This window comes from Nicotiana tabacum, chromosome 12 (assembly GCF_000715075.1).
Source record: "Nicotiana tabacum cultivar K326 chromosome 12, ASM71507v2, whole genome shotgun sequence".
NCBI lineage: Eukaryota > Viridiplantae > Streptophyta > Magnoliopsida > Solanales > Solanaceae > Nicotiana > Nicotiana tabacum.
In genome coordinates this window covers 4,982,463-4,993,896 of record NC_134091.1, presented here as the reverse complement: position 1 = coordinate 4,993,896, position 11,434 = coordinate 4,982,463, and the positions used below count along the sequence as shown (strand labels likewise).

Below are 11,434 nucleotides of genomic sequence, written 5' to 3'. Positions count from 1 at the left end.
CATTCCAATTCAAATTCGAATATCATATCAGTTTGTTAGTAATAGTGATTTTAAAAAAAATGACACATAATGTAAATTAAAAAAAATATTCTAAGATATCCTTATTTTATAATCTATGTTTTTGTGTTGAAAAAAAATATTTGAAATTGATGAGATTAACTTTCAAATTTTTTATACTCAACAAAGATGAAACATAAGAAGAATTTTGTTGTCATCTTTTATTTCTGGTTTTTAGATCTTGCTAACATTTTTTTCAATATTTATTTTATCTTATCTTATTTTTTATGTTATTATTTATTTTGTTAAAAAAATTAATTTATTTCACTATAAAAGGATGAGTTTTAAAAAAAATTGTCTACATATGAACTTTAATTATATTTTTAGTCTTTGGTTGAAATTATTTCATATTTTTATTTTGCTTTATCTAATCATCCTTGATAGGTGCTCATCCGACCACTTAAATTAAAAAATTGAATGATGTGTAATTATATATAATCCATATATATAAATAGGGAAAAGGCCAAAATTGTCTATATACTATCGAAAATTAGTCTCGTTTATATCCGTCTCTACTTTCGGTCCAAATATATACCTACCATTAGTAAAGTAGACAAAATCATCCCTAACCCTAACAGAAATCCACCGTAGCAGCGGGACCCTTCTCTTAAACTGCCAATTAGGCAAATATTAACCCAAATATTAAAGGTCCATGCTCATTTCTTTGACCAACTTATAAAAATACCTTATGGGTCCCACCTTTCTCTCTCTCACTCTCTCACTCTCTATCTCTCTACCAAATCTCGCCGGCAGACCAGACCCCCCAACACACCCATCTTCCCTGCCATGTCATCTGCTCTTTCCACCGGCCAAATATAAAAATTTGTTTCCCAGATCGTCACCTTCCATCTCCCCTTCCACCCTATATTTTCTTTTCTTCCCTTTTTATTATTCTCAAATCTTAAAGCTTGTAGTGTGCTCCAATCAGATGTTCAAGCATGATTAAGAACTATCAGTGAAGAAATTTATCGGAGTTAGGTCGGAAAAAGCTTCGACAATTTCTCCTTTCTCTGTTTTGTCATTAGTGAAAATACTCATCGGAATTTGGTCAAAAATCCGGCTTCACTGGTGATTTTAGATCTATTGGGACCTTTGGTTCATTAGAATCCATTTATGAATTCAAGATGATGATTTGAAGATGGAGAGACCAACACTTGATCAATTTTTTTTTTATCATTTGTACCCTTTTGTTAGAGCTTGATCGGAAAAAAGAAAGAGTATTTTGTCCATTTTTTCTGATCTGCCGAAGACGTTGCAACTTGTTATTTAAATTAGAATTGGTTAAATCTTTGTGCCTTGAATCTGGAAAGTTACAGCTCCAATGATGAATTTCTTGTCATTTCATTTTGCCAAAAAGTTTGCTTGAATTTCTAATTTTGAATGGAATTGTGCTAAGAGAAGGATGTAAAGGAAAAAATGAAAATAAAAAGAATAAAGAATAAACAGTTGAAGGGAGTGGGTGGGTCGGGTATGGGTTTGTAAAGATAAATGAGTATAAACGGGAAGGGAGGGGTCAAAAAAATGGGCATGGGTCAAAGAAATGGGCATGGATCTTTAATATTTGGGTTAATATTTGCCTAGTTGGCAGTTTAAGAGAAGGGTCCCACTGTCACGGTGGACTTCTGTTAGAGTTAGGGATGATTTTGTCTACTTTACTAACGGTAGGCGTATATTTGGACCGAAAGTAGAAACGGGTATAAATGTGACTAATTTTCGATAGTATAGGGACAATTTTGGCCATTTCCCCTATATAATATGTGTATAATCGTGTGTTGTCGGTATATCATCTATTTATATTAGCTATAAAAATTATACAATAAATATGGCCGGATATTATGTAAATATTCCATAAGATTTCAGTTTTTTTGAGTTTATCCATGATATAACTTCTATTATAATAATTTTAAAACTCTCTACTAATGTTAAAAAATATCTTATCTTTTCATTATCTTTGAAGTAAAAAAGGTGAAGAGTTTTTTCGAAATAATTTGTTTACATTTTATAAAAAATCACGTCATACCGATTTTTTTTATATATATACTCTTTGTTACACTTAAAAGTCGCTGTAGAAATTATCAATTAGAAACCAATTTCTCTCTTGTTGAGTTTGAAAAAATAAACTTTCACATAATCTAATGATTCAAAACTAATATTTTTCAATGAAAAAAATATTATACCCTTGCAATATTGGCTTAACTACAGCTAAATGAAAAGGTTCAGCTTATACCGTTCAATTCCTTGAATGTGCTAAATTGAAATTAATGATAGCAATTGTATAACCAAAGTTTTGTTATTTGTTTGATGTCCATTTATGCAAATTGACTCTTCAAACAAATATTCTTCAAGAAGAAGAAAAAATATATTTTTTTAATATTGACTGATTTTGTGATGTTTCTTTCTCCAACATGTATGTTTACTTTATTATATATGTAAGTAAACTTTTATTTGGTTTTGTAAACTCTTTTTTGTTATTTGGATAAACATAGATATGTACCCTATATATTATATTTTTTTTAAAAGAAATTCATTTTATTCAAATCTAGCTACAGTGTTTCAAAGAACTATACTTATACGGTTTTAAATATGAAAGAGTTTTATAGTTATATGGAGTAGTTTTCTTTTTTTGGCTAGAGGCGAAGTAGTATTTAAAAATTAGAAAAATAACAAAAGTTCCTAACATGATTGCATATGATCATTAACCGAATTAAGTATGATAACATGATAAAAAAAGATAAATTTTATTTTTAATTTAAATTCTAATTTTAAAAATTTATCTATAAATTCAAAATTATATTTTAATTCAAATTCCGTATATATCATATCATATCATATCATATCATCTATCATCTACTATACTAAAAGTAGGAACACCTCCAAGTCAAAAGTTGATTTACAATTTTACCCATTAAAAACTAATTGACCATTTTGCCCTTCAATCAAACATTACTTTAAAATATTTTTGTTTAAAAATGTAAATACACAATCAAATAATTAAGAAATTTAATTGAGAAAAACAAACGTAATACCCCTTCATTTGTCAGCTTTTACACCCTTTTGATCTTCTCTATATTTTTATCCGTTTTGGGTTTTTTCCTACTTTTTGTTATTTTATTTATTTTATTGTGAGAATAAATGTTTTAGTTATTACCCCTTAAATGTTTTAGAAAAAAATTAAACGTCTTCTAATTACTACAAAAACCTTTCTACTTCCTCCATGTATGTATGTATGTATGTATGTATATATATATATATATATATATGTATTTAACTAAAATAGTCAAATATAGAATAAAGTTACCATATACTATTGACATTTATTAGCTTGCCACTTGACTTAACCATAATGTCAATTATATATGGTAACTTTCTTGCTTTAATATATATATAGATATAGATATTTGATGTCATGCTAATTGGCAAGTCTATATCAAATAAGTATCTCTTTCACCAGTGTATGGTCTGGCAATATTTTCATACACGAAGCATCTTGCGTTCATCCAGAGTCCGGGGAAGGACCGCATACCAAGGGGATGTGATGTAGGCAGCCTACGCTAATATCGGTGGCTGATTCCACAGCTCGAAGCCTCGAACCCATGACCTATAGGTCATAGAGAGAATTTTACCGTTGCTCCAAGGCTCCCTCCTAATTTTTTACAGCAAAGTTTGATAATTTAATTTTGATTACACATGATAATTTAATTTTATTTGAAACTATTTGATCATTATACTTGTGGTTTAGTACGAAACGAATTACACAACCACTGCTAAATTTTCTTGAGTTGCAAATGATAAACATAAAACATTAGTTTTTCAGTTGATAAAATTCCAATTCATCATACGAATCCAAGATTCCGATCACTAGGGAAGTTCGGAATTGATTGTGTATAGAAAATCTCATCTTTGTGACAACTCTGTATTCAATTCAAAGTTATGATTTCCTTGCAGTCTCGTATTGAAGTTAAATAACTGGTTGATTACTTTATTTCAAGGCTCCTATCATTAGGGACGTTTGGAACTTGATTGTGTAAATAAAAATTTGAGAGTTATGATTTCCTTATAGGCTCGTATTTAAGTTAAATAAACTGTTTCATAATTCAGTATTTTGCTTGAATTGATAGAAAAGGTTGACTTTTTGTCTGAACTTCATGTTGAAACGATGAATAGAGATCAAAGACCTAAGCTACATGTCTTGAAGAGTGGTGACCATCCTTCGTCAGAAAATTACACTGCATAAATAGGTAAAATATTAGGTTTTAGAGGTATAAAACATATACTGAATAACTTTTATGGGGAACTTTTTTCACTTCTTTTAAGGAAATTCCTAACTTCGCCACTAATAATGAAATTTGAAGTACTTAACAAAGTTGAAACTGCTTCTTGTTGTAGTTTCAGGGGTCTAAGATCACACAAGTGTTAGCATGAAACGTCTATGCAGATCGTCTGATAAACATGTACGTTGGTTGTCTGAGGATATCATAATTGAAATATTACATTGTTTGCCTTCTAAATCTTTGGCAAGGTTTGAATCTGTATGTAAGCAGTGGAGGAAGTACATTGCTGATCCATCTTTGGTTTATAGTTGTCGTTCTCAACGACGATGGAAGCCGCCTCAAATGATAGGTTTCTTTTGTCAAGATAGAGAGCTTTCTAAATGTTCAGATATTAGCTTTTTCTTCTCATTGGAGAAATCTTCGGAAGTGATTGATGGTATTTTAGATGAATCGGTCAAATTTCTTGGCAGGGGAGTCTACATTATTGCATCATCTAATGGTTTCATTCTTGTCGCTGAGGATTTATGGTATGAGAGAGTTTATTATGTTTATAATCCTTTAACGAGGCAACATGTTGCAGTTCCTGTAACTAAAACCAGCTGCATAGACCGCGTAGCTGTTGGATTTCTTTGCAAGGTAGATGACCCTGAAAAAGATGTGATCTCATTTACTATAGTTCGTTACAAAATTTGGTTTGGTTTTCGTTCTAGTGTAACAATCTCACGCTAGATGTACCTCTCCAAGTATTCCAATTTAGTTGGACGAATATCACATCAGTTGGAGTCATCAATGGAGTGTTCTGTTGGATTGGCTTGGAAGCACAGATCATTTTTTATGATAGTGTCAAAAAGTGTTTTTGGGGTTTGCAATTGCCCGAAGAGATGAACGACGGAGACAGTTACGTACTTGGAATATCGGGTGGGGCTCTATAATACGCGTTGTATAAAGAGGGAGAGATTATTGTGTGGTGCCTTGATAGCAATATTCGAAGTCGAGATGCAATAAGGATCAGGAAATATGCTGCAAATATCAGGAAATTGCATTAGGGTATCAAATGGGCAGGTTAGGACGGTTTTAGGCGGGTTAAAATGGGTTGAGCAGTAATTAGGCGGGTTATTTTGAGCTAAAATGAGTTGGGTTAAGATTGGGCTAAACTTTGGGTCATAGCCCAACCCGTCCAACTCTTATCAAGCTTTACTTAATATGTGTTGTTATCTTATGAATTGTATAATTACTAAATAAGATATTTTCCCCTTTGTTATGGTTATATATAACATATTAAACAAAAAAAATATTTCTAAGGTATTTTTAGGTTGAGATGGGTTAGATCAACATCGATTGAGTTCAATAAATGGACGGGGTCAATAACCAGCCCAATCTTGAGCGGGTTGGACAGGTCATTTGGGTATTGACTAAATTTGACAGCCCTATATTGCATACAACTTAACAAATCTGATACAAGCATATGTTGTTTCCGACATATGCCTTAGCAAAGATTCTAAGGCAATTAATTTGGAGAAAGAATAAATATTTTTTAGATATTCAAATTATACCACAAGATTTTATGTCCTTTTTTTTCAGCTAGTAATTAATTCTCCTTATATACCAACCAACCTGACCCTAACGTTGTGAATGGTGTGAGATCACCGGAATTCATATACTCGTAGGGATTGTTTGGTACGCGGGATAAGGTGAAATAAAGTGTAGTACTAAATGTATGTTGAGTTTGATTGACGGTATAAATTTATCACTGACTTAATCCTAGACATCCCATCTTATACCTCCTTATCCAATTAAACTTGGTATTATTTTATCTCACCTCCTAGGTGAAATAAATTACTCCCGGGATTATAAACTACAATAACAAAATAATTTAATCTGCATACCAAACGAACCATAGAGGTTTGGCAATTGGTTCAATTACTTCCGCCAAAAATCATATTTTCGTACATGCATCGCATGATGTCTAAATTTCAATTAGGCCATGAATGACACAAAGCATAAAACATAGGACATGTTATTAATATAGCAAGTAGCCACTGATAATGCAATGTTGTAATTATTTATTTTTCCCGTGGAAACAGTTTCATAACCTCCTCAAACCCATAGACAGAAATTAAAAGGAGTTTCTTTTTTCATTTTTCTTTTTTACTTCTTGCCCCTTTTATACAACTTGCATACTACAACACAAACACAAGCAAAATAAAATGACAAAAAAAAAACACCTAATATTCAAATAAACATCTATACTTGCACGACTTTGTCTTCCCGGTCCTTTAACTTTACGTGTTTTCAACCAGACACTTGATCCGCGCTAGACGTTAATTTCAAAGGGCGAGGAGAGTAGTAGTAGCAGCAGTAGTAGTAGATTGAGGTGGATTAGTAAGCAAATGAACAACTTCTCTCATAGTAGGCCTAGCACAACTTTCCTCTTCAACACACATCATAGCAATCTTGAACAAGTTTATTACACTCCCAATAGGATAACTGTGTAGCCTTGAGTCAACAACTGCTAAAACTGAAGCTGCATCGGACGGCTGAGATAATTCTGATATTGTTTTATTAACCCATCTCACTATATCTACACCGTCCCCAAATTCACCAACTGGTTTGTGACCTGTGATCAATTCCAACAGTACAACTCCAAAACTGTACACATCGCTTTTTTGGTCAACTTTCAACGTGTATGCGTACTCTGTTTTTCACATCCAAACAAAATTTAGCTCAGAACTACATTAATGACTGAATTTAATGTTTGGACAAAGTTTTAAATAGATTTTGTCCTGGTACTATATATAGCTTTACTCCCTCCACCCCCTTTAACCCCACAATTCAGTAAATTCCAAAATTTTTACTGTTCTTGGTCTTAGTGTGTGAAGTGTCTAGGACTAAACCTTGCTATTTTTATGAATAGCAAAACATTGACCAATAAAAAAGGACTTCTCAATGTTACATAAAAGGGCATTATTATAGCAAGATATTTAGTAGTAGTATTTTTAAAGGTTACTAATTGGAGTGATTTTTATAACTAAAATCACTAGTAATGACATTATAAATTGTGTAAATATTTCTTATATTATTAGTGTACAGAACCTAAACTCATAAAAAAAATTGAACTTATGAGACCGACAAAGAAAATAGTTTTTACACTATGAAGCTATTTGAAACAAATTTCACGTAATATTCGTAGCAAAACACAGTTTGATATCATGCAAATTACGGTAAGTAATCTGTTATAACATGTGAAACTATACTAATGTCGTAAAGAACTGTTGATTTGCTAGTATATATAATTTAAATCCTAATAAAAAAATTTGGTAAATTATTAAGTGGATAGACTAGAAGATCCAAGTCCAAGTCTCAAATATGAAACAACTTAGGTTGATGTTTTTCCAATTGGATCTTTATTTTCAACCAAAATTTCATTTTTTTCTAAAATAATACTAGAAAAATAACAGAAAACAAAGGGTGGTTATTTACCTGGTGCAATGTAACCATATGAGCCAGCAATAGAAGACATGCATTCAGATGCACCAGCATCTTGCAAGAATTTGGCTAAGCCAAAATCAGCAACATGAGCTTCATAATCAGAATCCAGCAGAATATTATTCGACTTAACATCCCTATGAATAATTGAAGGCGAACAATCATGGTGCAAATAACACAATCCCTTTGCAGCTTCAACAGCAATACGATACCTCGTCTCCCACCTCAAATGTGCCCCTTTTGCACCATGTAACATGTCCCCTAAGCTACCATTCGACATGTACTCGTACAACAGCACGTTTGTATCCTTGTTCGAGACATATCCTAGTAATCGTACGATGTACCTGTGCTTGATTCTGCCTAGTGTTTGGATTTCAGCTGAGAAACCATGATCGTGGTGTCCGGTTCCTCTGCCTACAAGTTTCTTTATTGCAACGTCGATGCCATTTGGCATTGACCCTCGATACACTACCCCAGCTCCACCTTTTCCAATTATGTTCTCTTCTTTTAAACACTCCAAAACATCCTCAGCTCTGAAATCAAGTTTCTGGAATGCTGTTAGCTTCCAAATCTTTGAATTTTTGAACTTTTCCTTCTTGACAAACACCCACGTAACAGCCAACAGCAATGCAACAGTGACTAAAATGATTATTATAACAACCAATTGTGTAGTGGTAAATTTCCCAGAATGGCTTTTGTGGGAGTTTTGAGCTGAGTTTGAAGCTGAGGGACAAAATGTAGCACGGGGCGAACAGAGTTTAGGATTTCCTACAAAAGACTTGTCACTGAAGAATTTTAACTGTCCGTTGGTCGGTCTCCGCCCAGAAAGATCATTGTAAGAAAGATCCAAAACTGTTAAACCACTCATCACTCCAATATCTCCAGGAATGGCACCATTCAGTTGGTTTCGCGACAGGTTGAGCACGTTCAAGCTGTCTAATTTGGTGATCTCTTTTGGAACTTCACCAGCCAATTGGTTTCTGCTCAAGTCAATTAATGTTAGTTCCGAGCAGAGAGCAATGGAACTCGGGATTTCACCTGTTAAATTGTTGCCACTCAAGTTGATGGTCACAAGTTTCTTTAAACTCGCAATTTCTTGAGGAATTTCACCAGATAATCTGTTTTTATCAAGTGACAAAGTCACTAAGTTCTTCAAGTTCCCAATAGATGGAGGAATATTTCCAGTAATCCAGTTGTTAGAAAGCACAAGACTCGAAAGATTATTCGCGTTGATCTCCGTTGGTAACTGCCCCGTGAAATAGTTGTTATCAAGTTCAAGCATATCCATTAGAGGAAACTTGAAAAAACCAGCTGGAATAGTACCATTTAGGTAATTCTTCCTAACACGAATTCGAGTCAACGATGTGCACTCACCAAGTTGTTCAGGAATTGGACCAAAGAAATAATTTTCCATTAGAATTAAAGTCTTCAACTTTCCACTTTTACACAAATCAGGAGGTATTCTTCCAGTAAAATGATTGCCAGTAACATCCAGTTTCAATAACCTCCCATTACGGCCAAGATTTTCGGGCAATTCCAGGGTAAAATTGTTGCCCCAAATCTGCAACACTTCAAGATTTGGAAGATCTCCAATAAACGGGGGAATCGGACCGTGCAAGTTGTTCTTGAAAAAGTTTATCAATGTCAAATTCTGCAACTTCACGAAACTCTCTGGTATTTCTCCAGTGAGTTGGTTAATGGACAGGTCTAGAGACATCAAGCTCTTTAAACCAGAGAGTTCAGATGGTATGTGACCTGCAAGGAAGAGACGAATCCAAGATTTAAATTTAACGAGTTCAAGATTCTAAGCTTATTGAAAGTAATAGCTCATAACCTAAAATATACTACAATATTTTTCAAGTCAATTCACATATCATCTATGATACTATTAAGTGAAAAAAAAGTGAGTTGGTTAATGGACAGGCCAATTGACATTAAGCTCTCCAAACCATATAGTTCAGAAATGAATTCAGAATTTAAATTTAAAGAGCTCAAGATTCTATGTTTATAGGAAGTATGAGCTCAAAACTTAGTATTTACACAATATTTATTGAGTTTTTTCACATATAATTTATAGTGCGATAAAGTGATAAAATGGTGAGTTGGTTAATTGACAGGTCAATTGACATTAAGCTCCGTCTCCAAACCAGAGACTTCAGAGACGACGAACTCAGAATTTAAACTTAACGAGCTCAAAATTCTATGTTTATTAAAAGTATGAGCTCAAACCTTAGTATTTACACTATTTTTATGAGTCTTTTCACATATAATTTATAGTACTATTAAGTGAAAAAATGGTGAGTTGGTTAATTGAAAGGTCAACTGACATTAATCACTCCAAACCACAGAGTTTGGAGACGAACTCAGGATTTAAACTTAACGAGCTCAAGACTCTATGTTTTTGACATAAACAGCAATAATTTAAGTAAAAAAATGTTGTTTTCAAACCAATACCTGTAAGACGGTTGGCATGTAGAAACAGAGAATGCAACTTCTTCAAATTTCCAAGACTAGGAGGAATTTCACCATCAAGATTACAATTAGCAAGATCAAGAAGCTTAAGTGTACTAATAGAGCCAAACTCAGTTGGAATTCCACCTTCATAACTATTAAAATAACCCAACCTAAGTTCTTCAAGATTTGGAAGCAAAGCCAAACTCTTTGGTATTTTTCCAGTAAGTGAATTACCCTGTAAACCTAACCATAGTAAACTTTCAATATGAGAATAAGCTTCTGGTATTTCACCATGAAAATAATTTCCTCCAAGATGTAAAGTCTTTAGCTTTTTAAGTTTCACAAACTCAGTAGGAAGCTCACCAGTAAAATTATTATTATAAATATCAAATGATTCAAGTTCTATTAACCCCAACAAGATTTCTCTAGGAAAAGGACCAGAAAAACTGTTATTTGAAAGATTAACGTATTTAATAGAAGAAAGTTTGGATATTTCTAAAGGGAGTGTACCAGTTAAGTTATCTCCAAACATAATAAGATTTTCAAGTTTGTCTAAAAGACCAATTTCAGGTGGAATTGTACCAAACAAAGGAACATTAGAAATGTTCAAAGATATAACACGTAAATCATTATTACATGTAATACCAGAGAAAGAACAATAATGAACAAAAGTGGAAGTTGAGGAATTTGTTGTGATATTTTTCCAGTCATTAAGACCAGAACTTGAAATACCAACAATGGATTCTTTGAGTTTTAAAAGGGTTTCAAGATCAGAGTATGCATTAATGGTGAAAGGAAAAAAGATGAAAATTTGGAAGAGAAGGAGAAAGGAAGCAGCAGACATGTTTACACTGTTAGCTTTCTTTGGTTTGTACGAATTTTAGAATAGGCTTAGGCTATTTGAAGTATAAGTATTTACTACTGTTTGCACTTTGCCAAAGTGGTAGGAGAATCAAACGCTGTATTACCACTAATTAACCTTTTTGGTTTGAAACAAAGTGAAGATACGAGATGGTTTTTACATACTACTATTAATCATATATTATACTTCATTCGTTTCAATTTTGCGAATCTATTTGACTGGCAAGATATTAAGAAAAAAGAAAAAAAATTTAAACTTGTGGTAAACTAAGGCACATATAATTCGTGTATTTATAAATCGTTGC

At 32.8% G+C, this 11,434-nt stretch overlaps 2 protein-coding genes across 2 annotated transcripts; one reads left to right on the top strand and one right to left on the bottom strand.

The window, feature by feature from the left end:
* The first annotated feature begins 4,475 nt into the window (after positions 1 to 4,475).
* On the top strand, positions 4,476 to 5,057 carry LOC142166983 (F-box protein At5g49610-like). Its single transcript, XM_075227128.1, has one exon. It carries the CDS (start codon positions 4,476 to 4,478, stop codon positions 5,055 to 5,057), a length of 582 nt encoding a protein of 193 aa, XP_075083229.1.
* A 1,316-nt stretch (positions 5,058 to 6,373) lies between these two features.
* Positions 6,374 to 11,210, bottom strand: LOC107765397 (leucine-rich repeat receptor-like kinase protein HAR1). The gene is made up of 3 exons (XM_016584035.2): positions 10,269 to 11,210; positions 7,809 to 9,569; positions 6,374 to 7,023 (listed from the first exon to the last, which is right to left on the bottom strand). Exons 1-3 carry the CDS (start codon positions 11,110 to 11,112, stop codon positions 6,656 to 6,658), a joined length of 2,973 nt encoding a protein of 990 aa, XP_016439521.1. The 5' UTR covers positions 11,113 to 11,210; the 3' UTR covers positions 6,374 to 6,655.
* Positions 11,211 to 11,434: the final 224 nt, after the last annotated feature.

Bases quoted from the DNA above. Each gene is read 5' to 3' on its own strand.
- LOC107765397 (XM_016584035.2), bottom strand. From the start codon at position 11,112: ATGTCTGCTGCTTCCTTTCTCCTTCTCTTCCAAATTTTCATCTTTTTT. The intron at 9,570-10,268 runs GTATTGGTTTGA...TCTTCCTTGCAG, and splicing joins ACATGCCAACCGTCTTACAG to GTCACATACCATCTGAACTC. The intron at 7,024-7,808 runs GTAAATAACCAC...TGTGAAAAACAG, and splicing joins ATATGGTTACATTGCACCAG to AGTACGCATACACGTTGAAA.
- LOC142166983 (XM_075227128.1), top strand. From the start codon at position 4,476: ATGAAACGTCTATGCAGATCGTCTGATAAACATGTACGTTGGTTGTCT.